Raw genomic sequence first — 24,830 nt, 5'->3', positions numbered from 1 at the left:
TGTTTAACCAAAAGGGAAAAGCTCATCCACCTTCTCGTGCACACTATCTTGTGATCTTGTCTCCGGACCCCAAATATAATCAAGAGAGGAAAAACAAAATGACTCGATATTCTACCTTAGCAAACAAAGGGATCAATTGGTAATGAGCAAAAAGGAAGAAAAAAAATAGGCTCGAGCTAGGGATATAGATTGTGTCTAATGGTTGTTCAATGGAACCGTTTGCATGATGAGGGATGCTAAATATACTGAAGCTAATATTTTAAGTGATGTGACAAGCTGCAAGTGTAAATTGCATCGTCTAGTCTGTCATCTGATATTATTTTGCTTGATATTACAGCACCGCTAAAATTACAATTGTATGATTCTCATGTGATGGTTAAAAGATGTACGGGGTTTGATTACCGAGAGGAAAAACAAAATTTCAAGTGTATCATTCCTTCTTTTTATTTGGGAAAATGACAGGTATGGAACTTGAAATTTGAGCAAATACGTAATATCGTCTTTGGACTTTTAATATATCTAATATAGTCACTTCCGTTTGCTCAAACGAAAAATTAGACATTATCTTGTTGATGTTGATTATTATATGTTGAGTTGGATTCTTAAAGTTATAAGTTAACATGACTGTCTTTCTTATCCATCTACTTTGGAAAAGGCAAAAAAAAAAAAAAAAACAATTAGGGTGTTGACATGCACATTGTTATTTGATAAAGTGGGTTATCATATTACGATATGAGATGAATATCGTGTGTAGATAATCCAAGCATGGCTTTTTGTTGTTGCTGTGATCTACCGTTCAAACTTACATGAGTGGAAGCTACATTAGCATTAACAGATTTTGCTAACTTGAATAAGCTAAAGGGTGATATTAAACATTTTCATATGATTTAGAGGCTAAACCGAACATTCAGCAATAGTTTAGGATATACATTAAACAAATTAAAATGTTAGGCATCACATTGCACGTCAAATCAAAATTGAGAGACTATTCATGTCATTTTATTTTATTTTATTTGTCATCCGGATATATTACTATATGAATTTTCAAAAAAAGGAAAAGGAGACCCATGCCCTTTGCCCTAAAACTATCAGATTCCTCCTGGCTAGGGGAATACAGCAGAAACCGTCCCATCATCAGTGTCTCGAGTAGTATAGATAGGCCATCCTCCATCTCCCAAAAAATCATGGGGCGACAGTCCTTGAGCTTTAGTACCAAAGAGGCCTCATCCCCCCGGGATGGTGAACTGTTGTTCACAAAAAGGTGATTGATGCAGTTCACAGCACGGTCCCCATCTTTGGGTTTGCTTTCTTTCTCTTCTTTCTTGGTGGCTCGTTTACACTCACTACACACCTTTTCTTCATTCAAAGATGCAACTTTTCTGGTTTCCCCTTGTCCGGATGTCCCCTCCAATGTTTTTACCTTTCTTTTCACAATCCTAAGCCAAAAAAAAGATCAATCAGATCCCCATTACAGAGCTAAAATTGAAGATGTGAAGCTCCTAGTTTTGATCTGAAAGATCTGCCTGTGACTATATGAGAAAAGGGTTAACTTCATCTTAGATGAAAAAGAAAAGGGGAAAAAAAAGCAGGGCAAATGGCCAATTTGGTCGGCTGGTCCGGTGGTTTTGCAGCATTAAAGGGTATGGATGGTTGGGGTAATGTGACCCTATTGAACACTGCAGTTAACCAAATATCTGCCTGCTTGGATCACATTGATGAAGGAGTTGGAGCAGAACTAGAGAAGGGGTTAACATAACTCGCAATCTAAGAACTTTCTGCCCCGGATCGAGAATCACCCTTTTGATTAGTGGGTTATAAGCTGCGAACATCACCCGTGCAAAGATCGACAAATTATAAATACGGTGATGCTCGGGATTGTAACTCACCGATCATAAAAAGTAATTGTAGGAAAACATAATCTACGTGAGAGGAAGATTACGACGATTTTTTTTTTATAGAGTTTGTTAATGAGAACACCAAGAACATCGGCGAAACCGCTAGTCAATGAAATTTTTTATTTTTTTACAGTTTTTCAATACACAAACCATCTCGTGTTACTTGTAATCCACACTAATGAGTCATTCCTTATTTAGTATGCTGATAAGCGCTCGGGCCACTCCTTAACATGATCCTAATTTATTATAGCTAGATTGGTGTTTCTTGACATGATGCAAAATTAGCAAAGATACTAATTCATTTCGCATGCAACATGGAATTTCATTATATAAGATTCATAATGTAATAATGGAGAACGTAATTCAAGAATCATTCAAAAATCTCAATGATATGAGAAAGTAGAAGAACGTGCCCGCATGCGGGGTTATTTTTAATTTTAACTTTTGACTTATAATTTATGTTTTACGGAATCCAAACATTAATTTTTGTTCGAAAAGAAAAAGGCATATGTTCACTAAAACTTGTCATGAAAATGCAATCAAGTTCTAAAACTTGCAAAAAATGCAATCGAATCTTAAAATTTGTTAAATTGGTGCGGTCGAGTTCTTCTTTTAACTCCGTCCACTTTGTCAACGGAAAATACTGACTTGGATTTTTTTAACATTTACTCTCTCCCACGTGGCGATGACGTAGCTAAAAACCTCGTTTTTGGCCAAAATCTGATTTTTAGTATAATTTTTACTTAAATTAATTAAAAAATATGATAAAATTAAAATAAATAAATAAAATGCAGAACATGGCAATTTAGCTACTTGCATACGTATATCATGAAGGTCGTGATGGACACAAGACATATAAAGTCTGCTTGGGAAGTTCAATCTCATTATGAAGGGAACCTAACGCCACTACCACCCCACCACCTTTGGAAAGGGCCGGCGTTGGTGGGGAAGTGGTTGAGCGACCCTTGCCGACAGAGGGCAAGGGCCAGTTTTGGCCCAGCTCGAGCTTTGTTTTTGAGTTGTTGATGTTGCTCTTCCTCTTCGAACTACTTCAAAATGAATAGATTTGCATATGAGTCTGGATTCATTCCTGATCTTATTTCCTCTAGCATGTCCTCCGTGATTTTAGTCCTTGCTCTCTGGCCAAGTGATGGAGCTCGTGTCGCCAGGTTGCAGTGTCTGCTTGATCCGATCGCTCTATCACACGATTGTCCAACCCGTTTCAAATTTTCAGCTGATTGCTCGATCTGAAATGCCATCTAAATGATATGAGAAAGTAGATGGAGATGCCTATTTGCGAGTTATTTCTAAGTTTAACTTTTGACGATTAACACATGCTTTACATAATTCAAATAATATTTTGTTGAAAAAAACTGAACCTTTCAAAACTTAATAAACTAATAGTAAAAATTTTTCACTTTTCTTTAGCAGTTCTCCGAAATTTACAACGATTTCTCCTCTTTTTTTTTTTTCAACTTTGAAAAGCAGGCCTCACGTGTATTTTGCCCGACATTCAATTGAACTTACTTCAAATCTGCAAATTTCCAACGGAAATAAAAATAAAATATTAGCACAAATCCGAGGACGTCAGCATGATAGCCGTTACGTAACGAAGAACCGCCTCATCGCTTTTAAAAAAGGCAGGCATTACTTTCTCACGTGGGCCTCATCATTTTGCGATATTGCCTCGTAGCCCCATCCCCTGCGTTTTACCATTTTTGCCCTCGACGGATTTCTTTCTTGCTAATGCGAGAAACTTTTATTTATCCACACTTTCTTTTTTGGAGGGTATAGTTTTTGCATGTCAAATTACCTGCGAAAATCGCATTTTCTTTTCTTTTAATTTTTTTCCTCCCATTTCGCCTATTAGCCAAACCCCTTTTTGTAGAGATAAATCAAATATTTAAAGCGCACACGATCAGCCACTGGCTGAATATATTAAAATCAAATGAAAGAAGGCTAGTGCATCGATTTCACATGAAAGCATGATTGGTACACGTGACATTGAGGGACGCTGTTCACAAACACATTTAGAAAATTTATTGAGGCGATGTCAAAAGTTTATAATTATATTTGTGAGGCACTCGCGAAAATTTGTTAGTATCGAATGAGTACTACATTTCTCTTGAAAAATAAAGGAATAAGTGCAATAAAAGTCTTAAAATTTATCAAGAAAGCGTAATTCAATCCTAAAATTTGTCATAAAAGTGAAATTGAATCCTTAATCTTTTAAAAAATGCAATCAAGTACTAAAGCTTGTTGAGTTGGTGCAATCATTTTTGGTTTGTCAAGCTGGATGGACTTAATGGAAGATTTGATTGCATCAACTTGACAAGTTGTAGGATTTAAACGCACTTTTTGAAAATTTTAAAACTCAATTGCACTCTCATGATAAGTTTTAGGACCCGATTTCACTTTTTATTATTGGATTGTACTTTCGTGATAAATTTTAGGACTTCTAGTACACGTATCCCAAAAGAAAATTAATTATTGAAAATGATCTCTAATACCTTTTTATTCGTTCGAAATTAGGAGGATCCAAGGAGGGCAAATTAGTCCATTCGGAGAAGTTTAGGCAAGGCGTGGTCCATCTTAAGTGGAAGTAGAGAGAGAGAGAGAGAGAGAGAGTAATTTGAATTTGAGAGAGAGAGAGAGAGCCGAACTTTGAACGCTTGACAGCTCTGCACCGTCTCAAGTTCGTTGAGCCTCACCAAGAAGAAGAAGAAGATGAAGATGAAGATGATGATGATGATGATGGAGATAAAGATAGATTGATAGATAGAGACTGTTAGATACTAGAGGAAGACGAAGAAGGGGCTTGAGAGCTCACCATAGAGAGAGATTGTGCGCGTGTTGCGATCGCGTACACACCACACTTCTCTTCCTTCTTCCTAGCTCTGCAACTGCGAAGCTCACCGGAGTTCTCTTCATCGCCGTCGGATAACGAGCTCTCGAACTCCTCGCGTCCGCGGACATGTCCGGCTACGTCGGCATTCTGGTGTCCGATCCATGGCTCCAGAACCAGTTCACTCAAGTCGAGCTTCGCAGCTTGAAGACGCACGTAAGTTTCGTTCTCTGCGCTAAATCTGCACTCGCGTGTGCCCCGCCGAGGTCGAGATGGCGATATTGTCGATACTGATCTTCCCGTTGCTTCTTCCGATAGCCTGTGTTTTAGCTCCGTTTTAAGTTCTTAAGCCTTTTTATTTGTAATCCAAACGATTTGTGCTTTGAATGTGGGGGTGATGGCTTGATCGGTGCAGTTCATGAGCATGAGGAGGGAGAACGGGAAGCTCACGCTTGGAGACTTGCCTTCCAAGATGTCGAGATTGAAAGTAGTCGGAGAGAGCCTGACTGAGGATGAGAGAGAAGCTTTTATTCAGGATTTGTACCAGAACATGCAGGATGAGGTGGATTTCGAGCTCTTTCTCAGGGTGAGGATGTTCTTAGCTTTCTCTAACATTTTCATTACTCTTTTATGTGAATCCTTGGTAAACTTAAGCTGGATTTTGCTTTCGAAGTTGATCGACTCGATTGCTATTATCATGAATGAAGTTTCTGCTCAAAATCTTTGGTCATTGCACTATTTGATCGATGAGAAAATTGCCAAAGAATGCAAAGTCGATCTATCAGAAAGGCCCCTCTTGTGACTTTTGAAGTCGAGGAGCTACATAATACTTAAATTTGCTGGCAACTTGATCCAAGAATTTCACCAGATTTTGGAATAAATGGTACATTTGATTCCTGAAGATAACTAAGGGTCTGCAAAAATTAGTCCACAAAACTACTGTGTTTGAGTTCAAAATTGCAAGATTTAATTCTAATAGTTTATCTGCAGTGGTACTATATGGGATTTACGGTTGATAATGATGATTTATTTGATCCCAGGTCTACTCGAAACTGCAAGCACATGCGACTGACAGAAGAGGTAGTGGCGCAAAAAGTTCATCTGCGTTCATGAAGGCCGCTACTACCACGCTGCTCCACACAATAAGTGAGTCTGAGAAGGCATCTTATGTTGAACATATTAATAATTACCTCAAGGAAGATGAATTCTTGAAGAAGTATCTGCCCATAGACCCTTCAACCAATGATCTCTTCGAGATTGCAAAGGACGGCGTTCTTCTTTGGTAATTTCACTGGTGCCCTTGGACTGTGCCTCACCTACTGGTTTAATGCTTGCAATTTTCACATTGGGACCACTTCCTCTACTGCAGCAAGCTTATCAATGTGGCAGTTCCTGGGACAATAGATGAGCGCGCCATCAATACCAAGAGATTGCTCAACCCCTGGGAAAGAAATGAAAATCATACACTTTGCCTAAATTCTGCCAAGGCTATTGGATGTACCGTTGTAAATATAGGGACACAGGACTTCATTGAAGGAAGGGTATGCATGCTTGCCTGTTCTTGTACATAAGAGTTACTATGTTGTTTGAGTTGATGAAGTTAGCTTGGGCATCTAACTTCCTTTGAGTTCGGCATAAATTGAAAATTCTCGTTTTTATGTTCAGCGCCATCTTGTCCTCGGTGTGATTTCACAAATCATAAAGGTAAGATCGCTAAAAAGATCCTCTACATGCACATGCTATGTAAAAAGTTTGAGTTCATATATTTGCTCAGTAATTAAGAACACGAAAACTTTCTCCAGATACAATTATTGGCTGATCTCAACTTGAAGAAAACACCCCAGTTGGTGGAGTTGGTTGAAGATAGTAAGGTACAATTCACTGCTCGGCAGGTAGTTAACATTCTATCTCTATATGTAATTGTTGTCTTATATCCAGTGCCTTCCAACTTGAATAACAACAGGACGTGGAAGAGTTGATGAGTCTACCTCCAGAGAAAATTTTGCTGAGATGGATGAATTTTCAATTGAAGAAAGCAAATTACAAGAAAATAGTAACAAACTTCTCTTCCGATGTAAAGGTACATGAGAAAAAAATCGAGGCTCAAGCTTAAATTCTTCAAAATATGTTGTGCCTAGCTTTTACCAAATACAACCTTGATCTTGCCTGTGTTCTACAATTTCATTATCTCCTTTCAAAGGTAGCTGTTTTCTTTCCCTTTTTTTTGGTTATGATGGATGCTGCAATGTTCTCAGTCACTTCCATTTTAGTGTTATCTGTTAAGATGATGCTGTTGTTGAGTGTATTATATGTCTTGCTGTAGGATGCTGAGGCCTATGCTCACCTCTTAAACGTCCTGGCTCCAGAGCATGTTGATTCGTCTGTGTTCACAGTAAAAAGTCCTCTAGAAAGAGCAAAGTTAGTTCTTCAGCATGCAGATAGGATGGGATGCAAGAGATACCTAACTGCAAAAGATATTGTTGAAGGGTCTCCGAATCTCAATCTCGCTTTTGTTGCACATATTTTCCAACATAGGTAAGAGTAGGCCTTCCGATTTGTGAGCTTTTGTTGATATGGTTTGTCTTTGTTGGACTGTCAAGAGTAGTCACTCTCCTTTATTTGGAAGTATGAAAATTGAAATGGAAAGCAAATTGATACCAGAGGGTACTCAGGGAAAACCTAATCGGGAAAAATTCTTTCCAAAAATCTTCCATGTAAATATGTGCTAAATGAAGCCTTGAAGCTTCATGAAGCATGTTTTTTTTAATATCATAGCAGGTATTTATAATTTATTAGTTTTAGTAATGAAATATGTTTCTCTGCATAATGCAATTTGAACATAGAGTTTACCTAAGTTGTATGTTTTACAGTCTCACAATAATGCATTCAAGTTCTACACGGGGATATTGATGTGAAATGGACCCGTTCGTGTTTTTTCCACTGATTTACTTTATTTTTGCTGCAAGGATACTGCGAGCTATAGGTCGTGAGCATGTGGAATTTTACAAAGTGTGTTAGTTGCAGTAAGGACACAAGTCCATTGGACCTTGTCACTAAAAATTTAGAAGCTTCATAACAAGAGCCAATCCCTCATTATTAGCAACAGTATTCTATCTATGGGAAATGATGACTCAAAGTCTCTCTTTTGTCCCTAGGAGATCATTGCATGTTTAAGTTGTTTCTCTGACCTGCAGGAATGGGCTGTCAACCCAGACAAAAGAGATATCTTTTCTCGAAACTTCTCCAGAGGACGCCCAAGTATCTAGAGAAGAAAGAGCATTTCGCTTTTGGATAAACAGTCTTGGAAATTCAACATACATTGACAACGTCTTTGAAGATCTTAGAAATGGGTAAATATTGTTTTGATACTTAATTAATGTTTCCTGAAGAACAGCATAACTGTAATTTCCAGAACCCCCTACCTTGGATGTGGAAGCTCTGCTTGTTAAGGATACTGCTCCTGGCTGACCTTATATATTGTCAAAAGAAGCATGGTATACTAGCTGGGATTTGTGATGTAGTCAATTTTGACTGGACATTTTCTGAAATGAGTGTATGTGTGTGGGTGTTGCTTTTTAATGGAGTGAAAGAATTCAACTATCCAGAGATCAAGTGAATTTGATTTTCCTCTGCAGGTGGGTATTGTTGGAAACACTGGATAAAGTATCACCAGGAATTGTCAATTGGAAGCTTGCAAATAAGCCCCCGATAAAAATGCCATTCAAGAAAGTAGAGAACTGTAACCAAGTTGTCAAATTAGGAAAACAGTTGAAGTTTTCCTTGGTTAATGTTGCTGGCAATGATATAGTTCAGGGGAATAAGAAATTGATATTGGGTATGTTCTTGATCTCTACGCTAAATTAACTTGATCAAGTACTCTGATTTATATTTTAAACGCATCTTTGAAATCAATGTTAAGTTCAGAAGGTTATCTTTCCTTCTTTCAGCTTATTTATGGCAACTGATGCGATACCACACCCTACAACTTCTAAAGAATTTGAGGTTTCGTTCTAATGGAAAGGAAATTACTGATGCTGATATCCTACAATGGGCCAACACCAAAGTGAGGAACACGGGAAGTAAGAGCCGTATGGATAGTTTTAAGGTACTCTACATTCTATATAACCTTGATCTCCTAATTCGATCATTTGATTTTAAGGAATGATCTTGATGCTGGAGGCTTTTAAACAGAATGCCTTCATCTTGCTGCTTCTAGAGTTGAAAGTACACACATCTAGAGTTTTAGATGTCATCCCAAAAGATTGATGTATAAAATTGATGGGTAACCAATAACTGAGCTTCAGAATATGTCATCCTATGAGAGTTTTGCAATGCCGTGCTAGTTTGTGTTTTCCTATGCCAAGTTCTAACCCAAAATGGTAGCCATTGGTAGACTGCATTTGTTGACAACTATGAGAAGCTCTATCATAATGTTCCTGATTTGGTTGCCTGCTTAATTTTCATACAAAAATCTCTTACCAATCTTTAGGAAGATAGGTAAGAAGCATGTTTTCAGATTATTTATGAAGATAATTAGTAAAAGATTCTTTCTTGTAAGGGATTAGTGCATGCTGCTTTGTGTCTCCTATATATGGGAGTGTAATTCCTTAATCCCTTTTTCATTACAGGATCGGAGCTTGTCTGATGGCATATTTTTCCTGGATCTTTTAAGTGCTGTGCAGCCAAGAGCTGTAAACTGGAGTCTTGTTACCAGAGGAGTAACGGGTGAGTTTACTTCTAAGATCTGTTTACTTGATATTTTCTGTCCAGATACTTTACATGAGAAATTTGGTTTGTGATTGTGTAGATGTTGAACTGCTGGCTAAACTAGGTTAGTGTCTGATAGTTCAAGAAGCAGCGAGCATTTGGGATGATTTCTAAACTTAGATGGTCAGAACAACTTATGGTCACTCTGCATTTTCTGAGTACATTATGACACAGAAGCAGATGAGATTCCTAGGTAAAACCAAGACCTAGCTAATATAAATTCCCTCATCCTCATCAACATAACTTTGCCGGCTATTGAAGGACTTAAATTCCAAGCTAATGTAGATTGTGGTGGTAAATTGCTACATGCACCACGTATTGTCTATAACTACCTTTCTAGCACGTATGTCAGTACACCGAGTCTACTATGTTCCTCTGTCTATGCTTGCTTAGGAGCATCTAGAGGATAAATCACTTTTACAACATTTATTTTGCAAATATAAGTAGTTAATCATAGGTTAATAGTTAATCCCCATTCATACTTTCTTAGGGGTATATACATAGATAACCTTGTCCAACTAAGCAAATTCTTAACAGTCCAGAAACTGTGGTTCTTTTTATCTTTTCTTCCATCTTCTTTCCTTTCTGATCTTTATTATCATCATCATCAACATATTAAAAGTGTCTAATCTTGACCTAATCTACCTGTGTTTATTGGAAAAATGTAGACGAAGAGAAAAAGATGAACGCTACCTACATCATAAGCATTGCGAGGAAACTTGGATGCTCGATATTTCTTCTTCCAGAAGATATAACTGAGGTACAGGTTATGTGCTCTACTCAGAGTCTCCCTTCCATGTTCATGCTTCCGGAAACATTACTATTAAATGGTAGATTGAATTTAATGCCCCTGCCAGTGGATATTGCTTCCTAAGAATGACCTCGTTGTCGTGGCCCATATTACGCCCTTGAATATGGTTCTTATTGAACCCAGTTATCAAGGTCTTTCCATCATACGATCTCCTAAGTGCCTAATCTTTTAATAGATTGGCTAGCAGGTATATGGAATGTTGCACACAAACAACTGTGTGAATACAGAATCAGGTCATATTTTAATGCAGTTTCAGACTGCACTGTGCATCGAAATTCAACTCCTCTGCTCATTTTTTGTCTTAGTTATCTCCGTCCAACTACTAATTGACCTGCATATTATCAGGTGAACCAGAAGATGATTTTGACGTTAACTGCAAGTATCATGCATTGGTTCTTGAATCAACCTGTTGAAGAAAGACCGTCCGCGACTTCAGATAATGAGACCGGAAGCCAGCTAGATACAACCTCGAATTCAACAATGGATGACTCTAGCTCCGAGTCTTCTACCGAGTGCGGGAGCATTTAACTATGACCGAGTTTTACAAAGTTTGTGAGGTTCTGGCTGTTATGGCTTTCGATTTGTATATGGTTTTCCGTATTGATTGCAGAGATCAGTGTATTGCATCTTAGGATGTGAAGTACATAGGGTACACCTAAATTCAATTTTGTATAACCTAATCTATACATGAAGCTTTCCTGTTTAAATACATGACTGTATTAATCTTTGCGTCGCTTTTGGCCTTTTTAACCTTCGCATTCAAATAAACTCGATCTTTGTCCATTTATTTGCGACGGCGGATGTAGACGGATATTCAGCTTTCTTTTCTATCAGTTTGCCTGATTTGAGACACGAATTGCCCCGCCTCATGTATTTTGGCATACAGAAGATTTGTTTTTGTCAGGAACTCTTCAACCGGTTTCTCTAAACTGCAATCTGATCAGTGATTTGCAAGTCGAGTACAATAAGCGAGGTGAGTATTGGACCGATCGATAACAATCACGAATTAGGGGGATTTATTCACATCAGATCGTTGAGACATATGCATAGGACAGGACACCACATGATTCATGGTCTGTCCATCAATCACGTCGGACCAAACCTAAATTGGAGAGCAAGAAACTATTCCCGCGGAAGGACCATCATTGAATTAACCAAATGGTTTCACAAGAAAGTAGGTGTTCTTCTGTAAGGTTAACGCCAATGTCATTCACGAGGATGCGTCAAGGCGATTAGGCATCCACCATTCTAAAGCATATGTGTGAAGGAATTATCCATGTAGCGTATACAGTTAGCGTGGAAATTTCGCCCAACTTTTATTTTCCTAGGGTGAAATCTATGAGGCTCCATGCCAAGCAAACCATAAAATCCCACACAAGCCACTTGCAGGGCACCATCTCGACGTGTAAAATCTCGAAAATGCGGAAAAATTCGTCGACTAGCCAAGGAGGGACCAGAAGAGCACACAAGAGCTCAAGGGTTCGCGGAAGGAGACGAGGACATCAGCACCCATCACCATTGTGGACGGTTACCTGAAACTCAATACACGATCAAAATTGACCATCTGTGGAACAACAAGAAGAGTACAAAACAATGCCTGTATGAAAAGAGATGGGGGCGAGTCTGTGCATCGTAGCTTTTTCATGTGAATATCTCTACACATGACACATTCGAATGGATAATGGAAAATTTGCTGGTTGCGAACGAGAACCAAACAAATTTGGCAAGCCCTGCCATTGGTACTTCTGAAAGAATGTACCCAACGCGAACGTTCTTTTCTTGCAGCTCATATCTGAGCTCCATCAATGTACGTGCGTACTCGTCGCAGTTTGGTTTCTAATATTGGAATAACAGGAAAGGCATCCTAACAACCCCTAAAGAACTGTTACACGCTCAAGCACAAAGTGTGCCAGACAGAAATTTGAGTTCCTTGCCGTTAGAGCCGAGTAAAAAAAAAAAATAAAAACCATAGCAAGCCCGCCATGATATCTGTTCAAAATGGCGTCCATGCAACTTATGCATCATGGCATGAAGTTTTAGCTAAACAAAGAACCCCTTATAAATGTGCAACCGGTCCGGTTCTAACCGAGAACCAGCCAGTTCCCTGTTCCAAAAATTTGGAACTAGTACTTTGCAAGAGTTCCAGGTTCCCATCTACCAACCCAAGAACTGATTAGAACTTGGTTTATGAAGTTCGAAGAAGATGATTTATCTTTCTTAAGTAAGCTTAACTTTCTATTTGCTTTAAATTTCTGTATCTTCTGCATCATATTCTACTTTGAGCTGTTTTGTTGCTTTTTTTTTCTGGTCGAATGTTTTGTTGCTTATACTACTCTGTTTTTATTGCTATTTGCCTTGGTTTCTTAAAAAATAAGCAAAAGAGAAGAAGAAGAAGAAACCAGCTCCTGGGGATAACCTGGAACTGGACCGGGCAAACATGGTAGATTCCAAGGTCGACTCCATAGCAAACATGATAGGTTCCAGATTTCATAAACCGAGAACCAGTTTTAACAGGGTAGATTCCAGATATTAGGCCTAGAACCTACTCACCCTGAACCAATCAGCCCCATCACCAGAAACATTTGAGAGAGAGAGAGAAAGAGAGGCTACATTAAGCTACGCCAGCATGTGCTTCATTTTATGTGATACATACCTCCTGTGTATAACAAGTAAGCTCAACGTGTATGTTGACAAGATTATCGTCCTCTAAACCTATAACTCTCTTTGCTAGCTAGATTGGTTGCTGACCTGTACAAAGTATTTGCACCTCAACTGTATTTGTACCTGAACTCGGTGCACTCAAGAAGGCACTGGCACATCTCTGGCCCTCCTCATGTGAATTAAATATTTCCATGCCGTGACTTATCAGTATCTTCACCAAGTTGCACTGTGCCAAATATGTCGATGTGATCTTTGCTAGGTTTTTTTTTTTTTCTGCTATTGTTGCAACTCCAACGAAGAACAAACTTGTAGAGTGACTGACGATGGTAGGTCCCTAATCCGTGAACCACGGCCCCAAAAAGAGGCAAGGCACAGTCCCATGATAGCCATGGCAACTACTGAACATGCTGGTGGGACAGCCTGAGTGCTGCCAAGAAATTGGGATGCAAGAAGACCGGCAAGAGTGGAACTCTGCATTCCTGTGCACAAAGATATTGTCCGCCCAACTTCTTCTTTTTGCCTACAAGGAAATAAAGAGGACAAGTCTCAGCAGTTGATTGATGAAGAGGAAAATAGGATATACAGGAAATAAATTTATCCAAAAGCCCTCATCTCTATCGATAAACTCCGCCTATATTCCATGCAGGATGAAACTATAACCTCTAATGACTATTCATGTAGGCTAGTTTCTGCTGATCCTGCTCTTGATGTCACTCGCAGACAGTTATAGCAGGATGTGTGTAAACTAATTTATCACAAACACAAAGTCAGATGAATCTCTGTCCATCTATGAAAGAAAATCTTTATAGGCAAGACCAACTCACACAGTACTGTCATACCACTGCATAAGGCTCCTATTTGTGGGCCTTTGGAGGTTCTACTGCATGACTACTACATTGGTTCTCATAGTCAATGAATTTTTAATTTCAATTTTTGACCCCTAATCCTGACAAAGAGATCAAGCCCCACAAGAATTTGTTGTTGGCTTTCTCGTAGATTTACAATGAAGTACCTGAAGCACACAGAGAACTGGTTCCTAAAGAGAAATCTCTTTCTCACAAAGAGTAATGTGCTTGATTCTTCAGGCACAAAAGCCCCTGGACAAATCTCAATTCCTTTAAGCGATAACATGGTAGAAAAGCTATAATAAAGCGCAGTGGAAACACCTGTTTCTTCTATATATTCGAACTTAGTTCCAGATATTCAGGGGTATAATGGACAAAAAGGTGGCATAAATACTACATGAACCAGTCCATACTCCTAAAGGCTCAACTCAACGTCAGCAGCTCTGTGATTAGCTAATAAATACAACTACTCCTTTGCGTTTGTCACTATACAGGAAGCAGAATAGGCGGTTGCAAATTACCTCAGAGCTGGAAGTTTGGAGATCCAGTATCCTAAAGTGAAAGCCACCACATGGAATGTCAACACTGGAAGAACCAGGCGTAAACCCTCTCTAGACAAAATCTGGCTCCGGTTAATTGCTAGAGGGCTCCCAATACACACTGAAGTGCAAACCATAGCAACTAACGGCATCACTGGTTGAAGAATAGAAACAACTGGTTTTGCGTAGGTATTGAGCAGAAGGCCAAGAGTTACGGGGACAAGAACAACCTGATATCCAAAGGAGAAATCTCGAACCAAGTTTGTGGGCAGGAAAGAAATATTGAAGTAAATTACAGATACTCACCACTCCCAAGCATCTCTTACCTGCAATATTGACTTGGACATGGCAACTGCATCAACTGGTACAACTGATCCAATTAGAAGGCCGGTTAGGATGGGTGTAACAAGAACCGATGCAATAGTGGTGCAGCTGGTGAGCAGAATGCTCAAGGCCACATCGCCCTTACTCAAGAAACTCGCATAGCTAGACAGCTGAGCCCCTGCAACACAAGCTGTGAGGACAAAACCAGCATAAAACATGTGAGACATCCCAAATGCCTGGGCAACTAACACCCCGAGGACCGGTTTCAGAACATACTGCGCGGCGAACCCGATAGATAGTGGCAAAGGTCTGCAACAAATAAAGAAACAAGATGAAATCACCACTTCCACCAAAGTTGCAAAAGAGCTGATAGAGATTGCATCTGAAGCTCAGAAAAAAGTATCACCTTTTAAAAGCAAGAGCAAAATCGTTGATGGAAAGCCTGATTCCTATCGACAACATGATCCCACCAAGGGCGGGGGCGTACAACTCCTTGGATACCCTGTAGAAACCTCACGTTATTGCACGTCTGCTACATACGTAGTCTGAAAATTAAGAAGCATAGCTAGTGATGGTTAACTGCGCGAACCATATGCAATACCACCAAGTTTACCAAACTATTTACTGATAAAGCAGACAATAAGTCAATTAAGAAGAATATGCATTGGACAACTGGTTCTAATGCACCTTTCATCAAACACATACAAAAACCAGATCTTTGCAGCGACTCAACCTCCTCCTCAGACAAATTGGAAAACAAATTGTAACATGATTGAAATTATCATAAAGAGTCGTCATGAACCATAGTATGTCATCACAAACTTACGAATACAAAATTAATCGTCCCAGTAAAGATACGACTTTTAAAATTTTCCTGTGAATTTTATAATGATTGGGAACGTTGCGTATATATTAGTATAAATGCAGAGAAGAGTGAGGAGTGAATATATAAATATTGTAGATTCAAAGTTCAGATAATGCAGAGAAGAGCAGGACGAGGACTACTCCCGAGGTTCGAAACATCTTCAAATGCATAGCAAATAAACCTCGAAAGTCAAGCGGTGGTCTCCAGAAAGTTCCTCGCATAAAAAAATAATAAAAAAGAAAAAAGACCAATTACCAAGTAAAAGTCGCCGGCTGAGCAAGAGCAGCAACCGCCGTAGCAGCGACGACGAACGGAAGCATCGCGGACAAAACCTGAGACGAATCGGTTCTAGCGACTTCGGAGACCGCATGCTGCTTGTTCCCGAACGAGAGCAACGAGACATTGCCTTCTCGTTTCTGCAGTCCGACTCTCCCGATGAAAAACGAAGTCGAGCAAGCGAACGCGGATAAGCCGCCATTGCCGAGGGCTCTCCGTTGCTCGCGGATTGAAGTCGAAATAGAACACGAGCAAGAAGGTGAAGAAGAAGAAGAAGAAGAAGATGGAGAAGGAGGGGAGACGGAATTCGGTCTTGCGGAGCGAGGAACCAAGGCGCGTAATCTCGGTGGAGCAGTGGAGGGAGACGGAGATAGAACTGAAACTGAGGCCATTGAGGGCTGGAGGTCGTCTTGCGACGATCAAATCGGCGGAGCCACCGGCGAGGCGGTGGTCCCGGCGAAGGTTTCGAGAGAGGGAAAGTGGTGGTGGGGGGAAGTACGAATGCAGATGGAAGGGATAGATCGCGTCGCGATTATTATTTGTTCATCGTTTTTAAAAAAAAAAAATCTCTTTTGCTCATCATCTAAAAAGAAAGTGACTCCTGTTTATTGGTTTTTTAATTTCCGGAAATCTGCTGACGTGTTTGCTCCGAACACCGTTCACCTTCTACGCTTCGGACGTTGAGATATCACGGCGCGCTTCGATCGTCGACGATGGACGGCCAGGATAGGATAGCGCGTCTGAGTGGGCTCCACCCGAATTAGACCTAGCTTTTGACCTCTGGCGTGCTCGGTGCCAAAAGAATCAGTTTAGTTACTTTTTGATAATGCGTAAAACATATGTAATTTCAAAAAAATTAAATATGATTATATATATATATACGATCTGATATTTTTAGAGCTTAAATGTTCTATTTTAATACGAATCACAAAATTAAAAATCAAATTGCATTGGCGAACGGCTTTCTACATATAATTTTTTCTTCTCTAATGATTGGTTTGGGTCGGCTTACAGCCCTCCAAACAAGCCAATGAGATTTTCATCTGCATAAAAAGTAACACTTTAGTTGATCAGATTTGGGAAAAATAAATAAATTCAAAAGAAGTTGATTGTTATTTGTTTTATTTCACGAGTAACGATCGTGTGTTTTGTGTTGAAAAATCACCGTTTCTATTACATTTTTTGTAAAAAAAAATTATCATGACTAAGGGCTATCGTGTTTATCTGTGATTGAATGTGATTGCATGATCTACTTGCACCCTTTCGATTTGACGGTCTTGCGAAAGACAATGACTGAGCATATTCGCATTAATTATCAGCCAGCGCAATGTTTTAGAGTTACTAAAATTGGCAAAAATAATTCCATTATGAAGCGCTGTGGTAGGTGTCGGTTTTGGATAAGCCTCCAACCTTAAACAATCAAATGATAGTTTGTCACATCGCTTCGCAAATGAGATCGACATGTCAAATATTTTTGCCCCCCCAATATTTTACTTGGGCCAAGAAACCATCCTCGTCTCTCTCCAAATATATTGGACCCTTCAAGCAACTGAGGCCCAGGCCCAGGCCCATTTCACAACCCCACTCTGAAACCCTAATTCGCTCTCCTCTCTCTCACACTCTCCGATAAATCCCCCTCTGCATCGACGAGTGTTCTCTCTCGGCGCTCATTGACCTGCTGCTGCTGCTTCTTCTCCTTAGGCCTACTGCTTCTCCATTATCCTTATCAAGCTGTTGTAGTCCTGTCGAGTTTCGCAGTTCGTCTTTTGTGTCTTTTTCTTTTTCGCAATTTTGTCTTTGAACGTTCCAATGCGTCTTCGTCCATAAGCAAGTCAGCTTCTTGACTGGATCTCGATCGCGTCGATCCAGGCAATTTCTTTAGAAAAGGAAACTTGCGATAGCAGAAGACGACCAGCATCACTCGCCTGGATCTGACCCATCTGATTTTCCGGGCCCTTTTACTGCTGGCACATATCTCTCGTTTCACGTCTTCCCCGTTTCTGATTTCTCGCCGGGGCTCGTCCGGCTTCCTTCGTTTGTCCCGCGAGAAAAAAAGGTTCTCTTTTTCAGTCGTTTGCGAAGCTCGTTCGGCGATTCGGTTCGAGGGTTTTCCTTTCTCCTTACGCAGATCTGTCGGGTGTCGAAGTTTCGTTGGTTCTCCTTTTGCGTCTCCCTTAGGGAGGCTGGAGAAGAAGTAAAAAGCAAACGCACTCTGTCCCGAAACCATCGAAAAGATGAATGTTTGGAGGCAATTTCTTCGTTTGCGACATCATAAGCTCCGACTTACTCGCCCGTATGATGTTTGGTTTTGAGATGATCATATCGGGCACATGGTCGGAGCACATTTCACTTCCGCCCTGTGATCGAATTCCCCTTAAATGTCCGCGAGGAACGAATCTCAGGGAACTGAGAGAACAGCCTTTTCGCATCTGGACTCATCTGAATTATTGCGAGAATGTCCATTGCAAGATGAAGGTTTTCAAGATTTGTTAGAAAATAAGAAAATCTGAAAGAATAGAATGACAAAGGAAGATCGAAGGAGAACGAAGGGAGAAGGCGAGGCGGCAACCCCTGCCTTTTGGCGAGTAGAGTACAACCACTTTTAGTACGGCGTGTGACTAAATCACATAACGTAAAGATGTTATCGAATTGACGAAGTGCTAACGAAACGAACCCTACTAGTAAACTTTTGACTCCACATGGATGAAAATGGACTCCGCCTTCCCCTTTTTATCTTTCTGAACCTGTAAGAGGGTAAGAAACGGGTCATTAGGGTTTCCGAACTGAATGTAATCGGAATAAACTTGGCCCATTGAATTAAAATGATAGGAATATGAATACACTTATTTTTTTTGGTAAGGAAAATATGAATGAGCTTTTTGTCTTCACGCCCCATCAAAACTTGGGATAATTCTATAAGTGGTTTTCGAGTTCTTATCTAATGTGAAATGTCTTCTATGGCTGTTTAATTCATTTAATGTAGTTTGTGAATTTTGACGATCAATCTAGTTACTGGACTACATGAAAATGTTTGGTATTGTCCATTATTAATGAAATGACAATATTGAATATTTTCATACCAACATTGAACATCTTCATACCAAAAAAGATCTTGGTAGATCATATTGAACAAATTATAAATTTAAAAATAATATTACATGTTGAGCTAAAGTTTAAAGATTATTTGTGTTAGGGCAAAAGCTATAAAAAAATCTTCAAATTATGCTTACCGTGACATTTTTACCTTGAAAATTTTTTGGTGATACTAAAAAGCCCAAATTATACTATTTAATCTCTGTTAAGGTTCTGCTAACGAGCATTATTAAAAATCTATCGACATAGGTGTCGGGAAAAAAAAAATGATGTTGACATGACGTCTATGTGGTATAGGTAAAATAAAAACAATAGTTGTTTTAACTAAAAAATCATTTGACGGGACTTTGACAGGGATAAATGAGTCATGTCACGTTGGTCATAATTTGAGATTATTTATTTATTTTTTTCCGTCAAAACTCAGGATAATTCTATAAGCAGCCGACTCGCGAGGCCTCGAGCTCCAGATCTAGTGAGTTCGCCGCGACTCATGAGGCCTTGAGTTCTTTGTGACTCGCCGATCTTTGGTGAGGCATCGAGCTCGCCGAAGAAGTCGAGGAGGTAGATGAAGGAGGCAATGAGGGAGACAATGGAGGCGATATCGGGGAGGGTGATGACGTGGAGGGAAGCGCCGGGCAGCAGCGGGAGGAGGGGCGGCTTGATTGTGTGAGAAGAATGGGGCAACAGCAGCAGATCTGGAGAGAGGAGGAGAGGCTGCTTGAGGAAGACGAGAGAACTCGAGCAGATCTGGAAAAAGGTGGATTGGAAGATGACGGGAGGGCAAGAGGACAACGTGAGGGCGGAGAGGGCACGAGAAGATTGGAAAATGATTTCCTTCTTTGGCAAATGCAAATCAATTTTCACAGTTTTAAAAAGATTTTTTTCATTGATCGAAAAATGGTTTTTTGATCACGTATTTTTCGCTCATCAAAAACTAAAAATAAAGAAAAATATTTTCCGTGAAACAAGAGTTTCTTTTGCTCAAAATTTGTCTGGGCCCAAACAAGACGGTCCGAAGGCTTCGATGCAAGTCCAGCCCATCAGACTGGCCGGGTTCGATCGAAGAAGACTGGCAGGGACGTACTCACTCCCGACTCGTTCAGCAAAGCGAGCAATCAAAGAAAACGACGAGGGTTGAAGTAGCGAGTCCAGCGATCCATAAAGGAGCTGCAGTCCTCGTTGAGTCAATCCTCAAGGAAGCTGATACAGAGAAGACTAAATTCGAGTCTGCAGTGGAAGCACAAAAAATGGCGGGCAGGGCTTTTGCCGCCTCTTCAATGGCTGTGGTTGCTCTCTGTAGGGAGTCCCACAGATTCAAGAATCTCCTCCCCATTTTTCCCCACCATGTCCCTTTTCGCCATTTTCACTCTCCCAGGTCCCCCTCTCTCTCTCTCTCTCTCTCTCGCCTCTAATTGATCGAAACTTGTTTCGTCTCTTTCGCTTCCAGTTCTCTCGTCTTCCCATTAATTAAGCGCGTAGTTTCTACAAGATACGACCTTTGTCCGTTCCTGTGCTTTGTTCGTGGCAGCTGTCAATTGGGTTTCTAGTGGAAGCAATGATATGGTCTTGGGTGTGAGTCGTTTTGTTCTAGTTGCCGCAATTTCGGCTCATGGTTTGGCAGAAGAGTCGAGTATCGTGTGGTTAGACTTCGAATGGATTCGAAAGCTGTTTTTTTACATCGTAAGACAGTAACTTCCTGTTTCGTGTCCGTTCAAGAGCCGCGAAATGGTGTGCCTTCTGTTTGTAGCTAGGCTCTGTTCTAATTCCAATTTGAGATCCCTTCAAAATTCTAATGTGGGTCGGGAAGACTAATTAGTACTCAAGTGTTCTAAAGGGTTTTCCCGGAAAGTCTCATCATGTCTTTCAAATTTCTTTTGGCTCCTCCCTCTTTCTCGTGATTGCACAAAGTCTCTTTGTGGTAATGTATGTATCGGAATAGCATCATTGTGCTGTCTCCGTTTTGATGTCGAAAGTATGTATGCCTAATTGCTCAAAGTGTTCCTAGCTTGGCTTTCCAATTGAACTGAGTTCAACTAAAATGAATATCGCGTGAATGCTATCCCTCACTGCAGTAGCTTGGGTGATGTTCTATTCAAGGTTTTCAGACAGAAACTCGATATTCGGCCTCTCCGTGATGCAAAAAGGCTGTCCTTGGCTGGGTGTCTACATGCTCACTGGCGTCCATTATCAAATGTGGTGGACAAAGTCGTAGAGCTGCCAGACCACTCTGAAAGCAGTGGCACAGCAGATGGACCCGGTGAAACTAAATTGAGGAGGAAAAAGCTGAAGGGGAAAAGAGCTGTCGTCAGGTGGCTTAAATGTTTTAGATGGAAGAAGAAGAAAGAGTATGAAAGGATGACAGCAGATGAGAAGATCTTATTCAAGCTTAGAAAGGTTTATATCTGGTCATTGCTCTTACTATTTACAACTTGTTGGTTTGAGAAGTCCGAGGAACTTGTGAACAAGATTCGTAGGTGAACTTTCCATTGTTTTCTCTTTTCGTCTTATGTATGTTAGCTGCTAGGTACTTGCTTTTTGATGACCTAGAGAATATGTTTTATACCCTGGGATCTTGAAAAGAATGCTTGTGTGATGTGATATATATAAAGGTTATGGAGTTTGTCAGGAAGGACAAATTGTGAATTGAGAAATACTGGACATTTCCAGTCTTCTTTTTGACATAATGTTAGGAAAATCCAATAAAATAATAAGGTCATGGTACTGTTGTGATTTGTCAAAAGTAGAAAGATCTATTGGGTTGCAGGTCATATAGGCGAGAGAAAATAGAGTTATCACTCAAGAATCCACTATAGAGGTCCATGAATTAGGAACCCCAAAAGAGAAGCGCTAATAGTTGTCCGTCATTTGATAGTAGTCTTCTTTAGCTCAGGACTGGAACAGAATTTGGAAACCGTGTGACTAAGGAATTTTAGGAGCCCATCATTTGCACGTGGACATCCTATCTATTGACCCTTCCTTCCCTTCATGCAACCGGCTGTCTTATTGGCCACTTTGGTGTGAATAGGAACCTCGACTGTTAATAACAGCATGATTAACAGTTGAATTGCTAATTACTCGTCGAGAGATAAAGTAAAATTGTTCCAGTTCCTGATCCAGTTTGATCTCCTCTCTCGCCTATCTAAAGATACATCAACCTACTTTACAGGCTCGAAAGAAAGAGGAGAGGCTTGTCGAAGCTTTGAAAAAGATTGAACCTGCGGAATCATCCGAACCAACCCATGATCCTGAGATATTGACTCCAGAAGAGCACTTCTTCTTTCTAAAGATGGGCCTTAAATGCAAGAATTATGTGCCAGTTGGGCGAAGGGGAATATACCAAGGTGTAATACTTAACATGCACTTGCATTGGAAGAAGCACCAGACGTTGCAAGTGGTGGTGAAAACCTTCTCACCAGAGGAGGTTAAGGAGATTGCTGCTGAACTTGCTAGATTGACCGGAGGGATAGTTCTTGACATTCATGAGGAAAACACTATCATTATGTATCGAGGGAAGAATTATTCTCAGCCGCCAACAGAAATAATGTCGCCTAGGATCACTTTGTCGAGGACGAAGGTCACCCTCTCTCTCTCTATTGAATAAAGTGAATCTGTCTATCAAGCTCAAGTTGGGTAAATCGTTGGTTTTAATCAAGTTATCCAAATTTGTTACTGCTTTTAATTCACTTTTAGAATTTAACAGATATAATGCGGACAAGATGATATGTTTAAAAAAATGTCTGAATTATTCTTTGAATTTGTTATTGTTAGTAGCATGTCTTGAAAAAAAAAAAAAACTTTTTCGGTACAAGCTAATTTCATTTCCAACATTGATATTACTTTGTATTCTTATGTTCAAGCAAATGTATATTTCAGCTCTCAATTTCCTTTTTCACCAAAATAAGGTTCCTAGCGTTAGAGCTTTTTACCGTGTTTTGGGTAGTAAATTTGGTATCATGTGCATATAGATAGATTGACTAGTGTCTGCAAGAAGTGCTCTTCTTGGATGTTTTGCTTTTTTCTTTTAATTGGCTTTGCTGATTCGCTTGAATTGCACTATAGGATACAAAATAGTTGTCTTGAAAGCTTCATGGTCGATTTTTTATGGCATTACAAAGATGCTTGTATGTTTGTTCATGATGTAAAGTTATTTCTCTTGTCATCAGGCACTTGATAAGTCCAAATACAGGGACGGTTTAAGAGCAGTTAGAAAGTATATTCCAAGACTTGAACAGGATCTTGAGTTGCTTCAAGCACAGGCTCAAAATGAAGTTGAGGTTAAAAAAGAGGCTGCCTGCGAAGTCCAGACCACAGATATTAGAGGCATATCTTCCACAGGCAAATCAAAACTGCAGCTGGCTAATTCTGAGAAGCTGAGAGAAATATTGGGTGGAAATGATGAATCAATTGGTGATGACTCTAACATGGATTTGGGCATAGAATCAGATTCTGAAGATTTATCTGATATTTTCGAGACGGAAACTGAGGCTGATTCTGAGGACAAGGGGGAAGAAGACCTGTTTCTGGACATTTTCGATAAATTTCCTGTGGAAACTGCCAGGGAGCCGGAGGATTTTGAGGATCACTTGCGTCAAATATCCGTGGACACAAGAAACGTGCAAAACCATTAGGAAAAGATGCTGACTCTCCAGACCTTGATGAGGTCGACAGGTTGTTTCTGCGTGCAGCTTCGATGTTAAAGAAAAGGAGAAGATAATTTCATCAAATTAGTAAAAGCCTTCAGCATAAACTCTAAAGAGCATCCTACCCTGCACTTCAAATGTTAGCTGTCTGGTGTGGTCAAAAGATGCATTTCTAAGGTCAGCTGGTAGCTTTGGTTGAGGGGCATTTAAAGTTGGATTAGTTTGGCATGCTTCTTGTTAAGTTTTTGGGTTGGACTGTCTAACATGGCATCATATGAGTATAATAGAAATTTGCCTTAGTTCCCTCCTGCTGTAGTGTTGAGCTCTCCCGAGGTTTAGTCAATTTCCACTTGAGAGGGTTTGCTATTTGGTCCTGCTATCCTTTGCTATGCTTTTGTAATCAAATCTCTTGGAGGAAGTTGCAAATTCAATGAGTTTGATGGCAAGCCGCCCCTTTGAGGGTTGTCTGAAATGTATCTTGCTGGAGCAATGTGTGCTGCCTCATCTTGCATCTTTTAGGAACTTGATTACAAGAGAGCTTTTGCTTAGTATGATAATGTGTTGGTGTTGTCTTTCCACATTGTTTGAGGATGAGATTATGTTCCTTTACTATGCCAGGGGGGTTGAAGTTAATCAAGCAAAAATGTTAAGCTCACGGTGAAAAAGGACCTTCGAAGATTAAAACATTTCCCTATTTGATATTTCATTTCAATTGGCCTAGGGACAGAAGGCATGAAAATAATTCATAATCAAAGGGGCTTTTAGTTGTTTTTTTGTGTGCATTTTATGATCTGATTTAATTCAAAACCTGATAAAAAAAGGAATTGTCAAAAAAAGTCTTCTGGAGTAAGGACTGCCTATCTTGCATCTCTTAGAAGTTGTATGCAGTGAATCTTGTTTCAAATATAGGCATGATAATGTTGGTGTTTGTTTCAAAGGAGGAGACACCCCATATAAATGATCATATCTTTAGGTTAATTGTGTATTAGTAAAAAAAATGGGCTTGAGAAATCATTTTAACTAAGGTCATTTTGAAAAAAAAAAATTTAAAATATCGGATGAACACAAGTCGGACGTTCATTGGCCTCCCGCTTGTGTTCTTGTTTTTAAAATAGTTTCTATTTTTATTTTTTTTTAAATTTAATTTAATTAAAAATAGATTAAATTTATATTTTTACGAAAATACCCTCAATCAAGGAAGAATGTTACTCTCTATGAAAATTTGAACCTTCGAGGAAAACATTTCCCTATTTGATGTTTCACTTCAAT

The 24,830-nt window shown here is 39.7% G+C and overlaps 3 protein-coding genes across 3 annotated transcripts; 2 read left to right on the top strand and 1 right to left on the bottom strand.

Annotated features, from left to right (window-relative positions):
• Window positions 1-4,542: 4,542 nt before the first annotated feature.
• On the top strand, window positions 4,543-11,038 carry LOC115729730 (fimbrin-2). Its single transcript, XM_030660359.2, has 14 exons — window positions 4,543-4,956; window positions 5,156-5,326; window positions 5,781-6,022; window positions 6,110-6,281; window positions 6,406-6,444; window positions 6,543-6,611; window positions 6,704-6,820; window positions 7,064-7,275; window positions 7,935-8,090; window positions 8,376-8,575; window positions 8,688-8,845; window positions 9,369-9,465; window positions 10,176-10,267; window positions 10,664-11,038. Exons 1-14 carry the CDS (start codon window positions 4,870-4,872, stop codon window positions 10,844-10,846), a joined length of 1,995 nt encoding a protein of 664 aa, XP_030516219.2. The 5' UTR covers window positions 4,543-4,869; the 3' UTR covers window positions 10,847-11,038.
• A 1,891-nt stretch (window positions 11,039-12,929) lies between these two features.
• Window positions 12,930-16,367, bottom strand: LOC115729732 (probable sodium/metabolite cotransporter BASS3, chloroplastic). The gene is made up of 5 exons (XM_030660364.2): window positions 15,808-16,367; window positions 15,094-15,189; window positions 14,690-14,996; window positions 14,346-14,593; window positions 12,930-13,499 (listed from the first exon to the last, which is right to left on the bottom strand). Exons 1-5 carry the CDS (start codon window positions 16,218-16,220, stop codon window positions 13,256-13,258), a joined length of 1,308 nt encoding a protein of 435 aa, XP_030516224.2. The 5' UTR covers window positions 16,221-16,367; the 3' UTR covers window positions 12,930-13,255.
• Window positions 16,368-19,872: 3,505 nt separating this feature from the next.
• Window positions 19,873-23,648, top strand: LOC115729731 (uncharacterized CRM domain-containing protein At3g25440, chloroplastic). Its single transcript, XM_030660360.2, is given in 5 exon segments — window positions 19,873-20,296; window positions 20,994-21,315; window positions 22,088-22,495; window positions 23,085-23,531; window positions 23,534-23,648. Coding segments are annotated over 5 exon segments (1,407 nt in total). The 5' UTR covers window positions 19,873-20,168; the 3' UTR covers window positions 23,636-23,648.
• The last annotated feature ends 1,182 nt before the right edge of the window (window positions 23,649-24,830 follow it).

The sequence above is a fragment of the Rhodamnia argentea genome, chromosome 7 (genome assembly GCF_020921035.1).
Source record: "Rhodamnia argentea isolate NSW1041297 chromosome 7, ASM2092103v1, whole genome shotgun sequence".
Taxonomy (NCBI): Eukaryota; Viridiplantae; Streptophyta; class Magnoliopsida; order Myrtales; family Myrtaceae; genus Rhodamnia; species Rhodamnia argentea.
The sequence above is the reverse complement of the archived record's forward strand: the minus strand, read 5'-3'. Positions and strand labels throughout refer to the sequence as shown.